The sequence below is a fragment of the Acinonyx jubatus genome, chromosome D1, assembly GCF_027475565.1.
Source record: "Acinonyx jubatus isolate Ajub_Pintada_27869175 chromosome D1, VMU_Ajub_asm_v1.0, whole genome shotgun sequence".
In the NCBI taxonomy this organism is placed as follows: domain Eukaryota; kingdom Metazoa; phylum Chordata; class Mammalia; order Carnivora; family Felidae; genus Acinonyx; species Acinonyx jubatus.
In genome coordinates this window covers 58,514,001-58,538,889 of record NC_069390.1, presented here as the reverse complement: position 1 = coordinate 58,538,889, position 24,889 = coordinate 58,514,001, and the positions used below count along the sequence as shown (strand labels likewise).

Genomic DNA, 24,889 nt, shown 5'->3' with positions numbered 1-24,889 from the left:
CAGAGGGGGTGGGCAAGGGCAAACTGTCGTGGGAACTTCCCTTGGGTCCAGGACCTCCTGGCGCTCACCGGACACATTTGAGTTTCAGGGCCCTGTGTGGCAGGGGTCGTTGGTCTCACCATGCCTCGGTACTGCCTCTTTGGTGATACTGTGAACACTGCATCCCGGATGGAGTCCACAGGACTGCGTGAGTGTTATATTCTATCTTGCCTGGGTAAGGACTCTCAGTGACCCCTGCAGCCGGGCTGTTTGAAAGAGTGCTTAGTAACCAAATCACCACCTGGTGGCAGTGTACCTTAGTTGTCAATGAAACAACTGTAAGGAGATCACGTAGGTCGCTGGTTCTTGTAACTTTCCATGGGGCTTTTGGGATGATCTCGTGAGAGAATTAGCAGAGAGGAAACAATGACTTGGGAGGCAGGAAACCTGGGTCCTAGTCCCTTCTGCCACCGGCTTGTCCTTGAAAATACTCTTCCTCTAGGCCTGGGTTTCCACATCTTTACAATGAGGAGACCCCTCTCGATTTTTCAATGTCATTTTAGGCCCTTGTTGGCATCAGAGGCCACACTGATGGCTTGGTTAGAGCAGCTGTAAAATCTGAAGTCCTGGGACGTGTGCTTCCAGCTGCATGAGTTGTCTGCTCCCTAACGTCGTTTCGACATGTCCTGCGTGACTAGATGCAGTGGCCCTACCGGGGAGTCCTGCTCTTGAAAGAAAATGACTGTCCCTCTGACTCCGTCTTCATTGACTTCCCTATCACTAAAAACTACATTCCTAGACATTCTGACTTCATCGTGAGTCCCTCTTAACACTCAATCTATGGAATCCGCTTTTCCTTGAGGCCCCTAGTGAGGCCTCTGGTCTACCAGAGGGACAGGAAGGTTAGGGGAAGGGTGCCGTATGAATCAAAACTGGGTGTATTACTGGCGGGAACTGGGGGCCGTTACGGGTCTCGATACTACGAAACACTAGGTATGCTGCCACCTGGTGGTGACTAGATTACTACCTCTCTGGCTAGCATACAGGATTCATGTCAACAGAAGCACGGTCCAGACGCTGCTCAGCCTGGATGAAGGCTACACACTTGACATCAGAGGCCAGACTGAGCTAAAGGTGAGGGGACTCTCTTTCCTGGCATTGATGGAAAATCCAGTGTTTTGGGGCAGCGGGACAGATTCTCACTCATCTGATAGAGAAGGAAATGCCTGCCTGGAGTCAAGGATAGAGCCGATCGCCTTTACGTGTCTTAATCACTCCCCAAATTCTAAAAAAAAAAAATATTTCTTCCCGGGAGCCACTCCCTCTTTGACTCCTCATAAGAAGAAGGGCCGGGATGGAGAAGTCGCTTCTCCAGAGCTGTCTGGATCTGCGCCCTTTCCTCCGGCCTCACTCCCTGCCCGAGGCGTGCTCAGTCCCCTTTCCTCTCTCCTCCAGGGGAAGGGCAAAGAGGAGACCTACTGGCTGGTGGGGAAGGCAGGCTTCCCCAGGCCCCTCCCCACACCGCTGAACATCAAACCTGGGTGAGTAAGAGGAATTGCCCACAGAGCTCAGCGTCTTTTGTTTGAAATTTGATATTTGTTATTTTTCTGATCATAAGCGTATTATTACCTGCCCAATGCGGAAAACTTGGAAAATACAGAATTCTTTCACGATTAAATAGTTACCTCTTTCCAGTCCCGAGAGACCGCTGCTGCTAGCCTGTTGCTGATGCGTTTGTTGTGGATGAGGTCATGGTGCCTGGATAATTTCTCATTCTGGTCTGTGCTGTCTGTAGGGTTCAGAGCCCTTTATAAACACACATTCGCAGTGACAGCATCGGGATCGCAACATGCAGGCGTGCGATGGTTAGGTCGGCCTTTCCCTCGGTGCTGGGCGTGTGACCGTCTCCCCATTTGGAGCCTTGGTAAAGAGTTACTGGGCGTTTGATGTCAATTCGGACTGTTTCTGCAGATGAGGAATCTATAGATGAAAGGACACTCACACTTTAGGGGCCAAGTGAGTAAGAGCCTCAGAGAGCTTGTGCCTGCCTGGCAGTTTGGCCCTTCCCTTTGTCCCCTGTCCTCCATGACCCTGCGTCCTTCCCAGAGGGCAATGGGGGTGGGGTGGCGAGGAAAGCAATAGGGCTCCACTGCAATGTGCTCTTCTCACTCCCTTCCATTCAAGCAGTAGAAGGGTCCACAGGGGGCTGAGGGCAGGGCACACGGGTGTTACCGGTGGCTGAAAATGACAGTTTCCTAGAACTGGAAAGGTCCTGGGGACCACAGGTGTGGAAGCTGAGCCCCACTAAGCAGCACCAGCATGTTGGAGCTTCCCGCCCAGGATTTTCCATCACCAGAACTTCCAACTGGCTCCTCTCACCTCCTCCGGGATGGCCCCCCACCCAAGACTGCCCCCCTTCCATCTCTCAAAGACAAGAAATGCGCGGGACATACACAGAGCGGGGTCCAGCATTGTAGGACAGGGGAGGGGGTGGGTAGGCACACACTGGGGTACTGGCCAGCGTACAGGACACACAGGTGCACCCTTTTTCCAAGGACACCCCAGCTCCTGGGTGCAGAACCAGCTTATGCTCACATAAATGTCTCCATGCAGCCCAGTTTCTGTGCAGACAGTGTGCTGGGGCAGCAGTGTGGGGACAGGAACAGGGTATGGCCTGGGGCCTTCCCATGTGCCATAGCTCCCTGGCTCACCCATCCCCAGGAGGACAGCTGTGGCCCTTTGTGGCCTTTTCTCGTCCATGAGGGTCCCCTGCTCCAGCCCACCTCTCTTGCCCCTCAAAGAGCAAGCCTCCTCTGCCTCACAGCCTTCCAGGTGCCCCCCACTCCCGCCCCCGTGGGGAGCGGTACTTCTCAGAAGGCCCGTCTGCTGACGCTGACTTCACTTCCTCACCCACGACTCCCTGCCCAGCCCCCGCAGTCTGACTTCCACTCCCACGCGCCCAGAAGACTCTGTGGTCACCAGTGACCTCCATCCATGTCACTAGATCCGTGGGCAGTTTTAGTTCTCAACTTGACTGCTCGACAGCATTTCCCCTTTGCCAGAAATAATTCCCTCTTCCCGGAAATATGCCCCAGGCCTCCTGGCTCCCCAGCTGTGCTCCTTCCTCTCCAGCTGACCCTTCGCAGGCTCCCCGCCAGCTGGCCAGCCCCAGACTCTGAAATGCAGGGGTTCCCTTCCCATCCAGATGCTGGTGACATCCATCATGGGCCTTGGCCCCGCCTCCCCTCCGAGCTCTGGGTTGTACAACTCTTGCTGTCCCTCAGCAAGATCCTTCTGGAGCTTCACCTGGCAGCCTGGCCCTCCTCCAGAGCTCTCTCGTGGTGGGTGGCCTCGCCATCCTCAGTCAGAAAGGTGGAGGACGCTTCCCAGCAGCCCTGCCTCCATCACAGCTCCACCTGGGGGCTTCGCTTTGGCACCTCTCTTCTGGCCCGGGCAGGGGCCACCCCCATCCACTGTGCCCCTCCGCCCCCCCACCTGGCAGCCAGAGGGAGCTCTTAAGACGAACACCAACATGATCAATAGGAAAGCCCCCTGTTTACTGAACAGACCCTCTAGGTCTTTCTACTGCTCTGAGGCTCAGGCCGGAACTCTTTCATGCTACCCTGGAGGCCCACTCCTTTGGGCCTGCCCCTGCCCCTGGCCTTGGCTCCCTGGCCACCTTCCACGGCACACCACCTGCTCCTCAGGGCCTCCTTGCCGTTGCCGCAAAACACACTGAGCTGCTCTCTAACCTCAGGGCCTTTGCTCTTGCTATCCCCTGTAACGAAATGCCCTGGCGTGGTCCCTTCCCATCCTGCAGGCCTCAGCATTGATGCCAGTCCTTCACGAGGCGGCTCTGATCACACATGCTGAAGAAAGCCCTGCTGTCGCCTCCTTCCCATCTCCCGGCACTGCCTCCCCGTAGCACTTGCTGCTTCCTGACCCTTGCTTTTTCGATTCATTTATGGAACGTTCCCCTGCTCACACAAGCCCCAAGAGATCTGGCCGTCTGATGCACCCGCGGATCTCCCAGTGCCGGGACCCCGGGAAGGTGAGCTCTCAAGCTCCCGCCGGCTTCCATCTGACCCCTGGCCCACCCCATCCTGGGAGCGGAATGGCAGGTCTGGCGAACATTTGTCATCCTGAGCTCGCTCAGCTGATGACTTTCCCACTCCCTGATGGAAACTTTAGAAAGTGCCAGAAACGTTTTCATCTTCTTGGCTCAGGGAGGGAAGAGAGCTGAGATTAGTCCCCGTGAACTCCACCTGACTTGGGAGCCTCCGAGGCCTTCAGGTGGGCAGCCCACCTAGGCCCCCCGAATCAGACCCAGCATGCGGGCACATGGGGCCCACGCACATAAGTGGGCACACACCTGTCGTGGGCCTCCGGTACATGCACACGTGCAAATGCCACCACGTGCCCCTCTGCGCGGCTGGAGATGAGATCACAGACAGACCAACAGATACACAGACACGGGATTCCCTCCTTCTGTCTCGCTAAAAACAAGTACATAAATAACTTTAAAAAGGGGGAAAAGGCAGTTTCCAAATTCTTCAGCGATGTACTGTAACTTGATTTTTTTTTTTTTTAAAGCCAAGTTTTCTCAAGATGCTTTTATCCTTGCTTTTATCCTTACTCTCCGTATTTGCCGTATCTACAGAAGCCATTTACCTTCCTGTATTTGGGGGTGTTTGGGATACCTTTTACCTTGGTGTATTTGGGAGCCAGTGAAGATGAGGGGAAGGGGACAAAGCCCCCTTCCATGCGTTGGTATGGCCACAGCAGCAGTGCCCACGGAAGTGCCTCCTGTCACGTGTCACAGAGACGCTCCACAGAATGGTCGCTTCTCTTCCCTCTACGTCTGCCAACCAGGCTCAGAAGTGTCCCCTGCCAGGTTGATGTGAGGCCCTGGCCGTCACTGAGAGCCTTATTCCCTTCTCCGTGCAAAGGTCATAACCCTGACCTACCGTTCTCCAGGCACGTATGGGAAGCAAATGAGAAAACGAAAGAGTGTGCATGGTGGGGGCCCAGTGTCCCTAACCCAGATTTGCCTCGTACCTCAAGATCCACAGAGCCCCTCGGCCCAGGGCATTCTGGCTTCCCAAGCTCACATCTGGAGCAGGGGACAGACCTGGGGCTGGCTCCCCGTCTCCTGGGAGGCTGGACACGGAGCCCCACATGCAAATGAGTCTCTACAACTCTTCACCTCCCTGAGCCTGGTCCGGGGTACGCCCGTGGCGGGGCTGCTGCTGGGATCAGGGGAAGGCGCAGAAGCAGAAGCGGCTCCCCGTAAGCAGCTGGGGGCTCTCAACGCCCACCACTATTGTTCTGGATGGTAGTTTTATTCTTCTTGTTTCTTCTTTCCCCCTAGGGATCCCTGGCAGGACCTCATAAACCAAGAAATCAAGGTGGCCTTTGCCAAAGCGCGCCAGGGTATGGCCAGGCCCAGGAGCTCGGGTCAGGCCTTCGCTGGGCCCTGAGGAGGAAAACAGTGGGGCAGGGGCCTGTCCCAGCCCAGAAACTCTTGTGCCTACATACCCCCAAACCCTCCTTCTACTCCAATCCCCACAGAGAATGCTCTTGCCCAGCAACCTGAAAGCCAACAGAGTGCTCGTTAAGAAGTGCCCTAGAGCGATATTAACTGATGCATTCCAGTATGAATCCTACGGGCAAACTTGCCTCTTGATACAAAAACAATAAAAATAGAATTATTCCCTCCCTTTCACGCCGTGCTTTGTTCTTGACAAATCGTTGGGACTCCGAGATCTTGTTATCATAGGGCTTATTATTCCTCACATGGAGAACACTGTTCCCACTGTATAGCCCAAGTGCCTGGGCCCAGCGGGAGAAGGTCATGTGCCCCAAGTGGCACAGCTGCCACAGGGAAAGACGGGGACCAGGAGCTGGAGCCAGGCAGAGGAGGGCCCCAGACTCAGCCGGGCGGTCTGTCGTCTCCGAGGACGGAGACTTTTGCCATCCCTAAAATGGGTGTCGACGAGGCCCGCGTAAGACTTGTTCCCAAGACAGGGCTCGACCACAGCAAACACTGTAAGTATGCCGCCCCCTTCCCTTCCTCTCCTGCCCTAGCCTGCCTAACCCTTTGGGTATCTGAGAGCACTGCGTTGGGAGTCTAGGTCTTGGGCCCCCAGAATCTCAGGGGAAAGAAGGGGAGAGGAGTGATAATTCCTTAGTTCTTAGGAAAATGAGACTTCTGTCTTACAGGAAAAAAAGCAAACAAACCCCCAACCAACTCAGTAAAGCGGCTTCTAACATCAAAGAGTTGCTCACCAAACCCCTGAGGCTGATTTCAGAGCAGGCGGACTGGCGCAGGTGGAATTCATTTCCCTGACTGAGGGGAGAGGGCCAGGGGCCAGGGAGCAGGTTCAGCCCTAAACAAACTTGTCCTTCTTCAAAAGACCCCTCGGGAGGCAGAGCTGGCACTACACGGAACTGGGGGTCATTGGAAAAATACTCTGGTGGGGGCTGTGCTCACAGAGGCTGCCTGTGTGTGTGTGTGTGTGTGTGTGTGTGCTCGCGCACGCGCGCACACTCCCATGCACACACAGGAGCAAGAGAGGAGATGTGAGAGGCCCATGGATGAGGTGCGAATGGGGCCATTAGCTGCTGTGTGGAAAGTGCTAGACTCAGCTTTGGGAGATGCCACTTCTGAACTCGGGACCTACATGGCTTTGGGCCTAACCTTTTTACACCTCAGCTTCCTGAAATGCAGAACCCGGCCAGTCACCCTGAGCTCCTGGGGACAGTGCGTTCAGCGAAACGAGGGGTGCAGGAAGGAGGACCTGCACGCACCAGCTGTGGGACAAGCCCACGGCTCTGTGCACGACCGTGTCTGCACCTGCACGCAGCCGTGTTAGTGGTGGGACAGAAGCTCGGCCCTGGGTCCCCTACTGAACTCTGTGGCTCACGTTCAGCCTATGAATTTTCTCCCATCTTTAGGTGACCGCGAGGTCCCTCTGGGTCTGAGGCTTTGCGAACACAGTTTCCATGAGCACACGTGTGGGTCCGTGGAGGCCCCGTGTGCAGGGCAGACCCAGGAGACCAGAATTCAAACCAAGATTCTGGTTTCCTACCATGACCCGGGCAGGGGGTCTCTCTGTACCCTTAGCTGCTCACTGCACAGCAGAGACCAGGCCCCTGCCGTGCCTGCCTTATAGAGATGCTGTTGGGTCAGAGGGGACAACAGCTGTGAAAGCGTGCACATGTGTGTGAACAGCCCCGCATGGCTTCATGTGCATTATGTGGATGTTGGAGTTAAAAGGGCTCTGGGCAGGCGACTGACCCCGTTCCTGTGCATGCGTCTGTGTCTGCATGTGTGTGCTTGTCTATGGGTGTCCCTGTGCATGTTGTCAGTGCGCATGTATACGCACGTATGGGTCTGTGTGTGTGCATCTGTGTATACGTGGGCCTTGCTGTGTCTGCACGTACCCTGCTTTAGCTGTGTATGTTACGTGTCCAAGCGTGTGTGGCTGGTCACCAAAGTCTGGGAGCAGCGGCAGATCTCCACATATTTGTGTCTGTGCACACGACGTGCGCCCGCATTTGGGGGGTGCGTCCAAGTGCATGCCTTGTACATGTGTGGGGTATATGTCAGACTGTGCCTGGATCCGGCCCTGGGTCTCCTTGCTCTTGGGACCCCCAGAATGGTGATGTGGGGAGAGTAGCCCTTGTCCTGCTGCCCACCCTTGAGCTGCCCATGCTGAGAAGGGCTGAGGCAGCTCTGGTCCCCGAGGCCCCTGCTCAGACCCTGCGAGGCAGGCCTGGGGCCCCGGGAGGGAACACTGTCTCCAAAGCTGACACACTGCAGATGAATAGAGGCCCCCCATACTGTGGTCCTCACCTCTCCCCACCCTTCCCTCAGCAGCTGGGGACAAGGTCACCGAGGCAGAAGGCCAGTGCCCGCCTGGCTCCTACATCGTGCCTGTGCCCGGGCCTGGGCCAGTTTCTTCGGTGCTGGGAGATGTTAGCGCTGATTTATTCCACATTCACTGCTTCCTGCTGTGGGCCAGGCCCTGTGCCCGGAGCTTCCATGTACGTTGTCTCAGCCACAACACTCACCAAGACAGGAGTTATGTGCCCACTTTCTAGATGAGGAAACAGAGGCTCAGAGGGGTGAAGCGACTTGTCCACGCCAGCCTCTATGTGTCTTCTGATCTGAGGCGATTACACAGTGCTACAAAAGCCCAGGGAAATAGCGATCGTCCCTGAAAAGCTCCCAGAGGGGGCTCCAGAGGGCATGGCTTTTCTGTGAGTGGGGGGTGAGGACAAAACCTTCCTGATGAGGCTCAGGGGGCTTTCAGGAGCTCACCCTCGTCTTATGACGAGCCAGTGCCGGCTGGTCCCCATGAAGTCCTCCACCTTCGCCATCAGCCTGGGGCCATGTTCCTGTCCCTTGGTCGGTTTCCAGCAACGGAACGCTCCTGGTTCCTCTAGGGAGAGGAGTTCTCATGGTGGCAGGCACAACCACGGGGCTCCAGAAGGTCTTTGCAGGCTCCGGTGGTCTGGAAGTGCTGGGTGCAGTGTTCTTCAGGCAGGCACGATTTAGGACAGACTCCTTGGAAAAGCCAAATGCTTTAGCCTGGTGTTCGTCTACTCGTGCTGGCTTCACCTCCCCTGCCCCTCCCACTCAACTCTCTGGTCATGACAGACTGCTTACCCTTCCCCAAACCCAGAGCGATGCCACATCCTGCTCTTGCTGTTTCCTCCACCTACACGACCCTACCCTTTTTTCAACATCTGGCAGACTCCCAAACATCCTTCAAAGCCCACCTAAAAGCCACCTCCTCCTGAAACCCTTTCCCAAGGCACCCTCGATAGGCAATTATTAGTTGCCATGCCCGACCCTCACTTGAGGGCAGGAACCGTATCAAGTTCATTCCTTTAGCCCAAAGCCCAGATGGAGGTGAGCAGCGGGATGGTGAACCGATGAACTAACAAACTAAAGAACTAGTTAGCCCACAGGCTGTCAGCGAGCAATCTCCCCTCCTGCAATGCTAACTCCTGAGCTCTCCTGCCACCCCCCCTCACCCCCCCCCACCCCCCCGCCAGCTCTCCTCCTCGGATGTTCTCTGCACAGGGCTCGTGTAGTCTACTGCTGAGTTAGGATCCTGCGTGCCATGTGTGGGCAGTGTGTCAGTCCGTGGCTCTCCTGTCTGCCCTGTCTCTCCTCACCACCACCCCTCCCACTGCTACAGATGCTCTTACCTCCACCCCTACACTAGCCTGAATGATCTTCCCTAGTCCCTCTGCTTCCTACTCCTTCTGGCCAGCTCCTCCTCACCCTCCACACCTCTGTTCCCTTGCTGCCTCCTCCAGGAAGCCTTCCTGGAAACCATCCCCTCACCCCTGCATACTGCAGGAGGGGCACCTCCTCTGCCCCTCCGCCCCCCCCAGCCACCTTGTCCAGCTCTGTCCCTGCAGACTGGGGGCAGGACTGGGTCTAAACCCTCTTTCTGTGACCCCAGAAGGAGAACAAATATAACAGGGCAGGGGAGGTAGAGGAGGCCACTGTGGTGGCAGGTGAACCCCACTTTAAGGAAATCTACCTGCACAAAGATCGAGGTTTGATTTACTCAAAAGCTGTTAGAGCTGAGCCTACACTCTTACAGGGGGAGGAGAAGTAATGTAGAGCAGGAGGAAGGAGCCACATATTCCTGAGCATGGTGTGTGTGTGTTGTCTCAGGCAGCCGTCCTTGTAGCCCTAGGCGGGGGCGGGCGGTGGGAGGGGAGGCGTCATCACCCCTACTGCTGCTGAGCTCCCCTGAGGCTGTGGGACGCCAAAGCCTGGGGTTCTTTCCCAAGTGCCAGCCGTGCCACCTCTTGTCCCAGCTCCGTCCCTGGACTTGCACTAGCCATCCCTGCTGGGAGGTTCGGTCTCCCCATCAGGACGTGGACAGGGTGGACTGAATCTTCAAGGCCCCTTTCCAGTTTCCGTGAGTACCTGAGACTCTTCAGAAGTCCACTAGGGGGCAGGCAAGCTGTTCCAGAGAGAACCGGGAGCCCTCTGGCAACCCCAAGATTCTGGGGCCTTCCCCAGCCAGCAGGCTCCAGGGGCTGCTGCCGGAAGGGAGGACGGGGCCACACAGAGCCATAGGTGGGGGTCCACCTCACAGAGGAATCTTGCTGGGGGACTCCCTCTGATGAGTGAAGGACAGCAGAGGACAGCAGATCCGGGTCCCGTCCCCATCCGAGAGGCCTGGCCCAAGTTGGCTTCTGTCAGAGTTCTGTCCAGTCTCAACCATTGGAACTCCTATTAAATAACACCTGGGTGATGCTCGCCTGGACTTCCAGACCCTCTCCTGAGCGGCAGGTGTAGTGGTCCCCACGCACGGACAGGAGAATGAGGCACTTGCGGGCCTTCTCCTCCGTTGCTGACTTACACCTCCTCCTGGGCTCCAGGCCCAGCATCTGGCTGCCTGCTGGGCATCTCCCCAGTGAGCCACAGACCATCGTGACTGTGCTCTGCCCAGTCACCTGGTCAGAACCAGGAATGATCACCCTCTCTTCCCCGTCCTTCCTGTGACCCTCTCCCCAAGCCTGTCCCACCCACCACACTGGGCTCTGCCTTTACCCAAGCCCCACCATCGGCATACTCAGTGATGGCATCAACCTCCGGGCCACTCTCCTGCCTCCATTCCCCATTGGCCCGTGACATCCTCAGCCTACCTGCAGCACAGGGCTCGCCATGCCACCTTCCTACATAGCGTGCTCCCCACTGCTGAAGGCCAGGGCTCTTCGCCAGGGGGCTCCTGCCAGTGGACCCTCCCCACCGTCTCCTCTGATGCCCAGCACCTTCCCACCCCATGCCCAGCCCCACCTTGTCCTCTCAAAGTGCTCAGACCCTCCAGTTTCAAACTAGAGGATGTTTATTGTGAGGCATTCCTATTAGTACTTTTAATAACCCAAGACCCGGACTCAGTGGCCTGGAGACTGTGCGACCATTGTGCCCAAGTCCCAAATCCTTGCTTGAGGAAGATCACAATATCCACTTGGCCCACTTCCGGGATTGTCACTGAGTGCGTGGCCTGGGGAAAGCTAGGCTGGGGGCGGGGGGGCGGGGGCAGTCTTTGTTCTCCCTGCGTGTCCACCTTGAGCCTGCACTTAGCACTTTGATATAGCCCTAAAACCAGTGCAACTTCCCCGTGCATCATAAGAAATGGGGAGTTTGCTGGAGAATTCCTGGGAGTCAAGAAGCAAGCAACATCACTGCACATCATACAGCAGGGCTTCGTGAACCCGCCACACCAGCCTCTTGGTTCTCCTGCCAGTCTGCTCCCTGACAGACATTTCCGCCTTGCTTCCAGAACCCACTGTCGTCCCGAGCCAACCAGCACCCAGCCTCTGCTTCCTGCTTCATTGGTAGCTACCCAAAGAGCAATTTATAAGATTGATCAAAGGCCCAGGAGCCTTTTAAAGGCTGAATCAGGCCTTCCCAGGCACTGGGCAGTATGTACATACATACTGGGCAGTATGTACATGTACTGGGCTGTGGGCAGCCCATAGGAGGGTCTTTATTCCACTGAAAAGAAGGAACTGATATGGGTAGGATACCTGCCCTTTAACCCTCACTATGATCATGCAAGTTAGATGTTACTCTCCCCATATCTTTCGATGAAGCTACTGAGACTCCTAGACCTTGACTCCAAAGCCCCCACCACGTGTGCCATCGTGCCTGCCTTGTCCCCCCAGAGCTACATACTACACAGAAAGAGCTGACGTGGATACGGTGACAGCCTCAGTCCCCAGCTGCAGGGTGGGAGCAGCCAAAGGAAATGGGGTGAGTTCTGGGGCGAGGTCCAGAGGAACAGGCAGGTGAGGCTGGGCCCCGGGTGAGGCCAAGGCCAACAGCCATGTGTCCGGACGGCGGATGGAGGAGCTGAATGGGCAGACATCAGAGTGTGCTATAGACAGGGGTCAAGGTCTGTGTCTGCAGTGTAAGTGGGGCAGTGGGAGAACGAAATAGCAAGGATGCCCCTGAACTGTGGCCATCCAGAAGCCTTCTAAGAACCTTCCAGACACTGGGAAGGATGTCTTCAAGGCAGGCAGCCCAAGGGAGGGTGGTCGTCTGGCAACTCTAAATGGAGAGAGGGACAGAGACAGAGGGAAGAGATGGGGGTGGGGAAGAGTGGGAGAGAGCGGGGGCAGGGAGACCGGGAGTATGGCAGAGATAACTGAGCACAGTTGGGAGAGAGCAGGAAAGGAGCTGGTGGAGGATGTGTGTCGGTGCATGATATGGAATCTGGTCCCTGTGAGCAGTGAAAGAGACAGGAAAATGGGAAATGTGACTTGTGGTTGGACCCCCCAGGGCCATCAAAGGGTTTTAAGCAGGGAGTGACCTGGTCAAATCTGTGTTTTGGAGAGACTCCATCTGGCCGCCACGTGGAAGATGAATGGCTGGATGGATGAACAGGAAAGGGGGACCCTGGGGCAGGAAGGTCTCCTGGAGGGAGGGCAAGGAGAGAAACAAGCCAGGGACACCCGGGAGCTTCCACATTTAAAGATCAGGTGGAGAAGGAGGAAGAAGAGGAGGGGCCAGAGAAGGATCCAGGAGGAGATACTGCAGAGGCAGCAGGAGAGCCAGGAGAGGGCGTCACAAGGTGCTAAGGGAAGAGGGCGATTCAGGAAGGAGGGAGTGGGCAGCCAAGTGACCAAGCAACCGAGGGAGCTGGGGACGGAAGAGTTTCCGTCTGTAGCAGTTCTAGATGTGGAAGCTGGGGATGAGCTGGTTGGAACGATGAGGCCGGAGACAAGTGGAGGGAGAAGGGAGGCATGTGGCGGAGGTGGGAAATGGACACAGCATGGGTAGGCAGCAGCCCTGGCAGGTCCGGCTAGGAGACAAGAGGACGGGGCAGTAGCTGGAGGGGACATGGGTTGGCCTGGAAGGAGTCTGTTAAATAGGAGAGTGCTCTCGCTGACGGCAGAGCCTGCAGGGAGAGGGGCTGCGTTGTTCTCCTGAAAGATGGCCTCTACCAGCAGGAAGCACAGCCCGGCCCCCGGGAGGCCAGGCGGGCCCTGATGCAGGCCGAGGTGAGGTTGGTTTCAGGGGTCTGGATCAGGCCTCAAACCCAGGTGTGCTGCCCCCAGCACACAGAGGAGAGGGAAGGCAAGCAGGCAGAAGTCACAGCCCAGAAGAAGCCAGAGAACAGCAGTCTGGAAGGCTGAATACCCATTCCCCAGCTTCCAGAGCTAGAGAGAGGGGCTGGCTTTGGGGTCAGGGCCAGCATCCACTCCTTAGGAGATGGGATCCAGCCCTCTGCATCCTGCAGCCCCAGCCCAGCCTCGAAGCTCCTGGCGTCCTGAGCTCACAGTACCCCATCGGCATGAATCACAGGCTCCCTGGGAGGCCACAGGAGTCTGTCAAACCGTCCTTTCCCTTCTTCCCTTTGACACCCCCAGCAAATCAGCCACTCGACTCCTATATGATCTGCTTTGGAGAACATCGGAGTTACAAGCAATGTGAGATCACAGCCCATTGCCTACAAGCATGTGCCCATGTGTCTGGGTATGTGCCCTGGGCGCGGGAGCCCGGCTATTTTAAGTCTTTGCTGTGTATAGGGGATACAAAGTGTGTTTGTGGACAGTGTGTGTGTTGTGTCTGTGACTGGCACTTGCATGGGATATGTATCACGTGCACATCACGTATGCTCCACGTGTATGCTTGTGATGTATGCTGCGTGCATAGTGTTAACAGGAGAGTTGAATGTGTGTGTCTGTGAGTTGTGATTATGCAACTTGCGAGGGCGTCTCTGTGGAACGTTTGCAATGTTTGTAGCCAGTGTGTACCTGGGCGACACGTTTGTGTAAGGTTGATGCTTGTGTTCATGAGTCGTGGCCCTGTGTGTCCTGTACGGTCTTTGAGGGGATATATGAAGGGAGTGTGTGTGTGTGTGTGTGTGTGTGTGTGTGTGTTAAAGGGGCCTGGCGTGTGCTTTTGCAGGTGCACTGTGTCTGCGGGGGGAGAGCGTGTGTGTGTGAAGGGATGTCATGGGGGGAAGTGAGACAGCCCAACATCACATGTCCTGACTCTGTGACGTGAGCTAATACTGTCCCCCTCGAGCCTCAGATTTCCCCCAAAGACCAGTACTTAAAGTGTTCTAGGAAGGCCCTGTGGTCATGAGGAAGACAACGGGAGTAGGACAAGAAGGGGTCACAGTGGCCTGTGCCAAAGATGGTTACAATAGGAGCTGGGTGTACCCAGGCCTCTGCCCCCGAGCCCTTCCCTGGAGGCCCCACCTGTCCCTCTGCAGAATGGGAAGGCTGTTCACTCTCATTGTCCCTGGGGCAGCCACAGCTACCTTTTAGACAGGTCCCCTCCCCACGTTCTCTAAGCACAGCCAGGGGAAGCTTCACAGACCTCTCCATTCCTTCCCTAAATGGGAAGATAGAGGTGCTATCCAAAAAAAAAAAAAAAAAAGCAAACAATAACCAGCCAGAAATCACAAGCAGTACCACTGAATGGATGAATGCCACAGGCAGGCAGGCAGGCACTGACACAAAGGAGCTCTTCAAACAGCCCTAGCCTTCCATCACTGCTCTACTTTACAGAGACAGAATGGGTTCAGAGAGGTGAGGCCACCGGCCCAAAGTCACACAGCGATGGGCAGCACAGTGAGGATGGGAACCCAGGTGGGTCCCTCTCTGAAATCCAGGCTGCTTCTCTCCCTCAGCTTTGCCCTCCTCAGGCCACTCCTCATCCCACCCAAGAGGGGAGAAAATACAATGCCACGCACAAGGGGCATCATGTAAATTTAAAGCTTTAGATCGTTTACTCTTTTGGCTAATTAACGTTCCATCAAGTGACAATATGGGCGCTGGAACCCTGCTGCCTGGACTGATTTGTACTGGCTGTGCAAGCTTGAGTTAATCACTTAAACCTCTCTGAGTTTCCTCGTATGTCATCTGTATAAAGTGGAGATAATAATAGCAATAATAATAATAATAAAATATTTATCTCATTGGGTGTTATAGCAGTGAATGGGTCACAACATGAAAGCTGCATTAGAAACCACCTGGGGGGCACCTGGGGGGCTCAGTCAGTTGAAAGTCTGACTCTTAATTTTGGCTCAGGTCATGATCCCAGGGTCATGGGATCGATCCCCGCATCAGGTCCTGCGCTGAGTGTGGAACCTGCTTAAGATTTTCTCTCTTTCTCTCTCTCTCTCCTTCTGCCCTTCCCCCACCCCATGCTCTCTCTCTCTCTCTCTCTCTCTTGCCCTCTGCCCGTCCCCACCCTAAAATTAAAAAAAGAAAAAAGAGGGGCGCCTGGGTGGCTCAGTTAAGTTGGTTAAGCGGCCAACTTTGGCTCAGGTCATGATCTCGCGGTCCGTGAGCTCGAACCCCACATCAGGCTCTGTGCTGACAGCTCAGAGCCTGGAGCCTGTTGCAGATTCTATGTCTCCCTCTCTCTCTGACCCTCCCCCGTTCATGCTCTGTCTCTGTCTCAAAAATAAATAAATGTTAAAAAAAAAAAAATTTTTTTTTTAAAAGAAAAAAGAAAAAAAAAGAAAGAAAGCAAGCTCCTGGGCCAGCCCATCCCCTTCCCAACTCTAAGTACACAGAGGCCTCACACTGGTCTTGGAATTTTACTCATGGTCAGAAAGACTCATACTCCTGTTAACCAGAGCTTCCCATTTCATGCCCTCATTTGGGCAGCTCGTGAGGAGGGGCTGTGGTCACCTCCATCTCACGGAGGATGAAGGCTGCCCCTCACCCTCACAGGCATGGCGCTTCTCCACGGGTGGCCTGTGGCCGGGCAGCACCGACGCCACCGGGGGTTTGCATGGGATGCAGCTTCCGGGCCCCACCTCAGACATCCCGAACCAGAGTCTCCGGGGTAGGGCCTGGCAGTCTGTTTTAACGAGCCCTCAGGGATTCTGATGGTCTCCACAGTTTCAGAGGAGCTGGCCGAGGCCTCTGTGGTGTGAACCCAGGAGTACCTCACGTGGGGCAGGTCAAAAAAAGTAGGGGGGGGGAGGGGAGCCACCCCCTCAGCACGCTCTCGGGGCCTAGAATCTGCTGTCTATCTCGGAGCGGAAGTAGGGGAGACAAGCAGCATTCTCTGAAACTTCAGGGGGTGGCCTTGGTCTGTGGGGATCACCTGGGTACTCGTGAGCCGGTTTCCAGAAGCTCTGCCAGACCTTGGGGCTTTGACCCACCCACCCTCACCGCCCTCACCCAGGAGGAAGATAGGAGCCAAGAGCCCGCCTGGAGCTCAGCACCGCGGGGAACCTCAAGTTGGGGAGCCCCTGGACTCAGGGTACACCCACCATGGGTTGCCCTGCCTGGGCCACGGCCCTTCCCCTCACGGGTGCCGCGCCTTGCCTGAGGAGTCTGGCCCTCCGCCCTGGGTCCACTGAGCCTACAGCGCCGGGACCCTCCCAGTCACTGTCAGCCCCTCCCAGTCGCTGTCTCCTATCACTACGCGCTCCACCTGCCAACAAACAGGTCCCTTCCTGTTCAGGTCAACCACAGAGTCACAGCCTTTCACATGAGGAAGACAATATCAGTAATCATACTGATCCAACCCCTGCTCCACTCAGCTTTTCACAGTGTCATCTCAACGCCGCCTTGAAGCTGGCGGAATGAGTCCCCAGCACACAGATGAGAAACTGAGACTACCAGGGGGAAAAGACTTGGCCCAGGTTGTCCAGCTCTCCGCGACGGGCTGTCCCCTGGGCAGCCTGGACTCTACTTTACTCCCATGCTTGCTGTCTTCCCTACCCCCCACCCCCCTCCCCTGGGCTCGTCTAAAGCCCGTACTGATAACCCTGGATCCTCAGGGACAGTGACATTGGGTTGAACCTTCAAATGGTTAAAATGGGGGAAAAAGTTGTGTGGCTGGAAGGGACAAACCCTCAGTTCCCAGCAGCCCGGGTACTGCAGAGAGCTGTGGTTTCATGGTCCGTGGCACAGCACAGTCAAGCTGTGGAGCCGCTTCTGATCCTGCCTGCCTGCCTGGCCCCGTCTCGAATTTTCTCATCTACCATCCCCCTCTCCCTTGGGGCCTCCCGGAGCCTCCAAACTCCCCACAGCCAGTTCTTGAGGACCAGACTCTGGGTGGCGGCCGAGGGGTACACAGGGCCTCACCCTCCCCTGCCTTGGTCACTCCCAGTGCTCGTGTCCCTACAGAGAGCAGAGAATTAGCCAGGTGAGTCTCTGGCCATGAGTGAGGGCCTTGGAGTCTGAGGGCTCAGATGGAAATGGTTGCTGTGCCCCGTCCTGTCATCCTCCTGAACCTTGGTCTCTCTTTTGCAAAAGGGGGGCAACAATATTCCCCGCTTCATCAGATGGCTGTGAGGAGGAGATAATTTGAATATAGTGCCTGGCACTGGGCCTGGCCTTGCAAGCCTTCATTATTTCCATTTAACACATCAGAGCAAGGGACATACCACTTGTCCTTTATGTGTTTATTTCCCAAGCACCCAACACTGGCTTTTACTCACAAACTCCTTACAGCTGATACCCAGCAACATTTGGTTTCCTCTCCTACTGTCCCTCCAAGAGGTGGCCCTAGCTGGTATGGTCTGGGCCCAGTTTCCCTAGGGAGCAAAAGAGGGTGGGCCGTAAAAGAGCTGGGGAACCCAGGGTTCTGCCCCAGAAGGCAGGGCCCCAGTAGGGACTGATAAGGGACTTCCTGACTCCCAGGGGCCCACAGGGGTGCAAGGCAAGGGGCAGGGGCAAACCATATCTTTGCACTGAGACCTGGCCTGGGAGGACAGAGACCTGGGTTCAATTCCTGACTCCAAAGCTGTGTGACTTGGGCCAGTTGCTTAACCCCTCTGAACCTGTTTTCCTAGTCAGTAATTGAAAATAAAGACACCTAAATGAAACTCTTCTCTGTGGCTTTATCCTGATTTGGCACAGGAGATGAAAGACTGGTCCACAGTGGATATTCAGCAAAGAACAGTGGAAACCAAATTGAGGGCCCAAGGTGCCATGGTCCTTTCCACTCCAGTTTTACAGTTAGATGAGGACAGCCAGGCCCAGAGGTTTAGCGACTTGCCCAAGGTCACACAGGATGTGCACCTCATTGCCTTCCTGGGCCACTCGCTCCTACTTGAGACCCTGAGTGTCATCTTGGCCTGACATGGAGCCCTCCCAGGGAGACTTGAGCCTGACTGGGTGCCTGAAAGGGTTTTCTCATCTCAGAATGGTGGTCCTGAGGACACAGGAAAACATGTGTCTCCTATCTTCACTGATAGACGCATGAGGCAATGGAGGCATTTTCACAAAAATACCAATACCGTCAAGACTGAGCTGCCCACTGATGGACTGACCAGGACAACTCCCTATTCCCGGAGGTGTGCGGGCTGGAACTAGCCAACACTGGATGGAGAGCCGGCCTTGGTGGCCTTTTAAAGACAGCTACCCTCCACATGGCTGCTAGGCAACTCTGACCCTGCTCAGTTCCAACCTCTCCCCCTCCTTCAGATCAAGCTCAGACTCCTGGACTTGGCCTTCGAGGCCTCTGGACTCATTCATCCCCTGTCCTCATCTGCCTCGCATCTGGTGATGCGAGAGTGGAGCTTGGACATTTTTATTCATCAGCTTTCTGGGGCCCGCCAGGGAAGGGAGGTCATATTTATTGAGAAAGTACCCTGGGCCGCAGGCCTCTGACCAGGTACTTTACATACATTGTTGCATTTGACTCTTTACAGCAAGCCAGGAGGTCAGGTGATATTATCAGTCTCACTTGCAGATCCACAGACCAAGGTCAGAAAGATCAAGCAACCTGCCGAAAGTCACACAGCACCATGACTGCTGTAGAAGTGAAGAGATGAACGGAGGGGCACTGAGCATGTAGGGTTCTTGGCTTTAGCCCCTGGTCCCAAGAGGCACCTGCAGCAGGTGGTCACACTTGGTTGCCCATCCGTCTCCGACTCTCGGGGAGCCCCATCCGGGCACTGGGTGAGGTGGAACCCCATGAACTAACTAACCACAACCACAGCCTTTGGGGGTGTGTGGGAGGCAGGCCGCTGTCCCCAGCCCGTCATAGCTCCGGCCCCGCCCTAACCCAACCCCGGCCAAAGCTCTGTGCCAGCCCAGTGGTTTCTGCTTGGCAGCAGCCCAGGGAAAGACGAGCTGGCGCTCAGCCGGCCTGGGCCTGGGTGTGGCAGGAGCAGGTCACGTGGGGGAACCCGGGAAATGCCTGAATCCTGCCTGGCCATGCTCTGCCCATGCTGCAAGGATGCCGCGAAGCAGTTTCTGGACATTCGGCCCCTTGGACAAGGATCTGGAAAAGGAAGCCCTCAGGGTACAGCAAAGGTATCACCAATAAAGCCAGCAAGGGGTTACCCTAACACCCACTGGGGCCAGGCCCCAGGCGGGGTTCGCTAAGCTTCGTTCTGGCACTAACCCCAAGAAGTGGCTACTATCTGCCTCACTTTACGGACAGGGAAACTGAGGTTCTGTTTGACCAGAAGAGCATTGAAATCAAGAGAGGGTTGGGATGACCAGCTGGGACCTCCAAGAGCATAGCTCGGAGGCCTCCAGCGGCTGACAGGGAAGGGGGAGGCTTCGACACCCTTCCCTGTTCCTGCACCCTTTCCTACCCATGCCTTCATTCCAGCTCAGGCCCCTCCTTAGGGAAGATTTCCCTGATCTCCTCCCAGATTAGGTTAGGCCCTGGGCCACCTGCTATCACAGTTTGTCCTCTCTCTGGACCATCCCCATCTGCCCCCACCTGTCCCCACAGTAAGCCAGATGGGAAGAAGTAAAGATGGCAGCCATCTAGGGCTTCAGGGAACCCAGTTTCTAAGCCCAGCTTTGCCCTGATTTAACACAAGGCTTTGGGTGGTCACTTACCATCTGTAAAATGGAGCAGCCCATGTCACTTTCAGGGCTGGGAAGAGAAACATTCTATCCTTGGGACTGAGGCCCAGGAGACAGCCATGACCCTTCTCCCCCATCTTTGGGTCCACACCCTGCAGGACAGAGTACCCATGATTAGGTAGGGCCGAGGCATCTAGGAGAGGGGTTGGCTTTGGGGAAGGTGTGCCTCAACCTGTAATGTAAAAGACGACGATTCCACCATGCTCCTTGTGCGCACAGCACTTTAAACCAACCTGAGCAAGATGGTGCCTGGAAAAGGGGACCCAGAGGCACCTGGACTTAGCTTTATGGACAGATTGCGTTCCAATCCCTGCTCTGTTAGGCTATGTGGCTTTGGATGTGCCATTTAACCTTCACGAGACTCAGTTTCCCCAAATATAAATGGGGACCTTACTAGTCCCAGACAACTGCTTTCTATTTATATATTCGCTGTCCCATCCCTAGCCTCGCTTTCTCCATCTGAAAACTGGAGGCTCGGATGGTACCATTTCACAGGACGGCTTAAGGGTCCGGGAGATGATGGAGGAAGGCGAGTCTGGATACAAGAGCACAATCAGAGAGGGGAAGTGACCTGCCTGGACTCGTCAGAGGGGATGGCCGCGGTGTGGGGAACCCCCTCTGCGGCCGCCCCAGGGCCAGTGAAGGGTCATTTCCTTCCGCGTTCAGCCCCGCCGTCACCTCTCCTGTTTGTCCCCCCTAAGTGCGGCGGCGCCGGCAGCGGGGAAATCGGGGCCAGGCCGGATTTCCTCTGCGGACCTGCGGCTCCTAGAGGGCCCCCTCCCGCCCCTCCGGACCCCGCGGGGCCACGAGCTGCACGTGCGGCGATCCGGGGCGGCCTCGCCCGCCCAGCGCTTCCTTAACGACCCTCCTTCCCCCCCCCCCCCCCCGGCCCTTTCATCCCGCCCCCTGCCACCCCGCCCCTTCCCAGCCTGGGTTCCAGCGGAAAGATGCTTCACCCTCTCGCTTGTTCCGGAGAAACCGAGTCACGCGGGGGCGCGCCGGCCGGGCGCTAGGACCCCGCAGCTTGGCCGAGGGGGGGCGTGGTGGGGCGGGTCGGCAGGAGAGGTATTTAAATTGGAGCCCGAGCCGCCCCCTCGCGGGTCGGGTTCCCGTGGGGCAGTGGAGCAGCCGTGGGCCTCCGCGGGCCGTGACCCCGGGGTCTGGCGCGGGGTGGGGCCGTGGGGGGCAGATTTGCGCAAAATGTGCCGGGGCTGCGCGGGAGAGGAGCGGCGGCCGCGCTGAGCCAGGTAGGAGCCGCCCCGCGGGCGAGGCTGCCGGCCCCTCGGGGAGCCCGCGGTCCCGCGCCCCTGGCGAGCGCGGGGTGCGGCGAGTCCGTCGGGACGCCTCCCGCGCCCCCCAGTAGTCCTCTCCCGCCGCTGCCCACTTCGCGCGTGGAGCCAAGCTTGACCCTCCCTCGGCCCCACGGCTCCTGTCTCAGCTGATCTTTCCCGCGAAGGGAGAGCCCGGCGTTCCTATTTGACAGATGGGAAAACAGGGGCGGAAAGGCCGGCACTTACTTGCCCGGGAACTCACAGCTAGGCTAGGGCAGATCGGGATTTGAATCCAAGTCTCCCACCACCCTCTGACTCAGGCAGCCCCGGGGCTTCCCATCCCACCGCACCAAAGAGCTTCCTTGCCCATCTCTGGGTGGGGATTGGTAGGGGCGGGGGGGTGGGGGAGGGCACCTCTCCCAGGGGGCTCTGAAGCCGGCCTTCTTCATGAGTGGTAAGATGTGAGGGACCCCCACCCCCACCCCGGGCTGCCTGAAATTCCACCATCACAGCTACATTCCTTTGGGTTAAGGTCTAATTCCCCCGTGGGATGCACATGTCTCCAGAATGGGGCTTGCCCTTAGTGATTCACTGCTTGCTATGAACGTCCACAGCAGCTCTCCCAGGACCCCACTCTGCTGGAGACTGGGGCTGAGAGGAGGGAGAGGAGCACCCCAGAGCCCAGTCCTGTGAGCCTGTTTGTTTGTGTGTGGTAGGGGTGGGGGTGGGGGTCCTCGGAAGGGGTTAGGGAGGGAGCACTTGGCCTGGTGTAGTGGAAACATTTGCTCTGAAGGTAGACAGACCAGATTCTGAATCAGTCTCTGCTATTTACTGTGCGACTTTGGGTAAGTCACCTCTTTGAGCCTCGTTTTCCTCCTGGGCAAATTGAGGACGAGCAGGCAGCTCAGCACCTGGAGAAAACACAGCATTTGGGTCATGGAGACCTGGGCTAACCCCCAAAATGCTAATAAGCTGAGTAACTGTGGGCTAAGTCGCTTCACCTTTCTGAGCCTCAGTTTTCTCATCTGTAAAGTGGAAATTATGGTAACCGCCTTATTGGGTTGTGATTTCAAAGAGATAATATACGTCAAATGCTCAGAAGAGTGTCTAACGTCCTGAAATAGTAGAGGTGGGCTTATTATAATAGCAGACATTGCCCCCACTATTTCTCTCTCTCTCTCTTTCTCTCTCTGTCTGTCTCTCTCTCTCTCTATCTGTCTCCCTCCTTCTCTATCACACACACACACACACACACACACACACACACACACACACACACACACGGTTATCCCCTCTGGCATTTCTCCTCCCAGTCAGAGTTCTAAAATGTCTCCTGCCTTCTCTTGCCTAGGCTACTGGTCTGCAGGCCAGAGGCCTCCCTCCTCAACATGCCTCACCTGGGCCGTTCAGCCTTGTGGGTCTTTGCCCCAGCTGGGAAAGATGTGTCCAGGATATTGTGACAGCCTTTCTCAGCTTGATCATCACCGTGCTTGGGGGAAGCCAGTGGCAGAACAGGAACCAGGCTGCTTGCTGGACTGATGGGACGCTTAGGCACTGAAAGGTTAAGGGACTTGCCCAGGGAGCAGGGTCGGTAAGCAGTAGAGTCTGGAAGTAAGCCTGGGTCTGAGTGACTGCAGTGTTCCCTCGAGGGAGGGTGAATAGGCCTCCAATGCCACACATCGAGTCCTGGGCACTGTGGAAGGATGCACAGATGCCCGGCTCAGGGGTAGGGTGAAATTTGGCAGGCAGAGGAGGGGTGGTGAGGGCCCCTTTGGGCAACAATGCCTTCAGGTTCAGGACCCAGAGGTCCTGACCTTGTCCTGACCTCGGAGGCCCCTGCAGTAGAGCCTCTGCCCCTCGCTTTGCCATTCGTTCAGTAGATCTTTGGTGAGCACCACTTAAGAGACCCCTGTTCTCACAGAATCAGAAATAAAGGAGCAGAAAGTGATCAATGCAAGGAAACAATAAAATGTGTGAGAATCTGGGGACTAGGATTCCAGGTGGAGGGAGCAGCAAGGGCAAAGGCCCCGAGGCAGGAATGCACTTGCTATGTTTGAGGAATGGTGGAATTTGGTAAGGGCAGGGCGAATGGGAGATGCGGGCAGAGAAGAGCTTGTGTAAAGCCTGGATGTTATTGGAGGTTCTCAAGCTGTGAGATTCATGATCTCATATATGATTTGGAGACCTCACTCTGGCTGTGCGTGGAGGGCAGCCTGAAAGGGGTCAGGGTGGAAGTATGGTGTTACTTCAAGGCCCAGGGTTGTGGTGGTGCCTCACTGTGGGGCAGTGATGGAGGAGGGAGGCAGCGGACCGCCCCAGGGTCTGTTTTTCAGGCAGAACAGACAGCACCCGCTGTTGGGGGGGAAGGTACGGCAGGGAGACGAAGGGAGAGTCTAGGAGAACGCTGCTCTCGCCAGTGTCACCTTGTGTCAATTCTCAGTGCCTCCCTGGCCTGCCTGCTGGTGTAAAATGGATCCCAGGGGAGAGTGAGTCCTCTGTGCCCTGGGGCACTGACTGTGGGAAAGGGGTTGGAGGCACAAGCCACGGAGTGCTCAGTGCTGTGCTCACTGGAAGCTCAGGGTCTGTGGGAACCTGGAGGAGGGGCTATACATTGCCCAGACTTGGGGAATCAGAGAAGGCTTCCTGGAGGAAGTGGTATTGAAGCTGAGATCCAAAGGATAAGGAGACATTCAGCACAAGAGAGGGGAGGAAGTGAAGATTTGGGGCAGTGAAAAGGCACTCAGAGAACTGAAGGCAATAGGAGGCTTCCAGAACCCAGAGTGGGAAAGGGGACAGTGCTAGATGAAGCTGGAGGGAAGAACTAACCGTGCAGGCACACTCCCCAAGGGCCTTGAAGGCCCCCCTGAGAGGTTTCCACTCAATTCTGACTATACTAGCTTTCAAAGGGGCGGGGGGGGGGGGTGATGTTCTGCTTTTTAGACAGCAGAACCAAATTTCCTGTGAAAGCAGGTGAGAGGAGAGCAGCTGTGGGGGGGCGGGGGGCATGGCCCTGAGGGGAACCCAGGCAATGGCGTTTAAAAGATGCCCCTGAATGTTTGGGCAAGAAGGGGCCTCAGAACTAGCCATCTTAATCTAAACTTTATCACAAGGACATTGGTGGATTCCAACAAAGACCCAGCCCTCAAAGTTCCCATAGATGCCTCCTCTTCTAAAGCACCCTTCAGAGTGGCGATTCCGTGCTCTTTTATTAAGCACCCGTGGGTGACCTTCTAGTGTAGACGTTTAGGGCACAGATTGCCTGTGCCAGCCACTGGTTAGCTGTGTGACCTTGGGCATGTTACTTAACCTCTCCGAGCCTCAGTTTCCCCACCTGCAAAATGGGAATGGTAATCATAGAACCAAGTGCGTGAACTGCTGTGAGGATTAAGTGAGTTAATACACGTAAAGTATCGAGAAGAGTGCCTGGTTTATGATAAAGGGCTCTGTAAGGGCACTTTCATAGAATGCATCTCATTTGATCGTTAACAAAACTTGGCAAAGTTGGCATTAACCTCAAAAGAGGAAACTGAGGGGCGTCTGGGTGGCTCAGTCAGTTGAGTGTCCGACTTCGGCTCAGGTCATGATCTCACGGTTCATGAGTCCGAGGTCTCTGTTGGGCTTACTCTTGTCAGCACGGAGCCTGCTTTGGATCTCCTGCCCCCTCTCTCTCTGCCCCTCCCCGGTTTGTGCATGTGCATGCATTCTCTCTCTCTCTCTCTCTCTCTCTCTCTCTCTCTCTCTCTCTCTCTCAAAAAACAAAACAAAACACAAACATTAAAAAAAAAAAGAGG

The 24,889-nt window shown here is 56.1% G+C and overlaps 2 protein-coding genes across 5 annotated transcripts in view; both read left to right on the top strand.

The window, feature by feature from the left end:
* LOC106976443 (guanylate cyclase D-like) overlaps nucleotides 1-5,679 on the top strand; it is a 37,987-nt gene extending 32,308 nt beyond the window's left edge. The window contains exons 17-20 of the mRNA XM_053202535.1: nucleotides 89-187; nucleotides 1,019-1,113; nucleotides 1,435-1,520; nucleotides 5,351-5,679. Coding sequence (XP_053058510.1) covers nucleotides 89-187; nucleotides 1,019-1,113; nucleotides 1,435-1,520; nucleotides 5,351-5,459 — 389 coding nt within the window. The 3' untranslated portion in view covers nucleotides 5,460-5,679. The remainder of the gene's footprint in view (nucleotides 1-88; nucleotides 188-1,018; nucleotides 1,114-1,434; nucleotides 1,521-5,350) is intronic.
* A 246-nt stretch (nucleotides 5,680-5,925) lies between these two features.
* Nucleotides 5,926-24,889, top strand: part of LRRC32 (leucine rich repeat containing 32) — a 34,948-nt gene continuing 15,984 nt past the window's right edge. For 2 of the 4 annotated variants that reach the window (XM_027039613.2, XM_027039611.2), the window contains exon 1: nucleotides 20,735-21,074. Coding sequence is in view for 1 of the 4 variants with exons in the window: in XM_015073885.3 (XP_014929371.3) it covers nucleotides 21,666-21,787 (122 nt within the window). In the remaining 3 variants the exon portion in view is untranslated. The other 2 variants (XM_027039612.2, XM_015073885.3) reach the window with 2 other exon arrangements.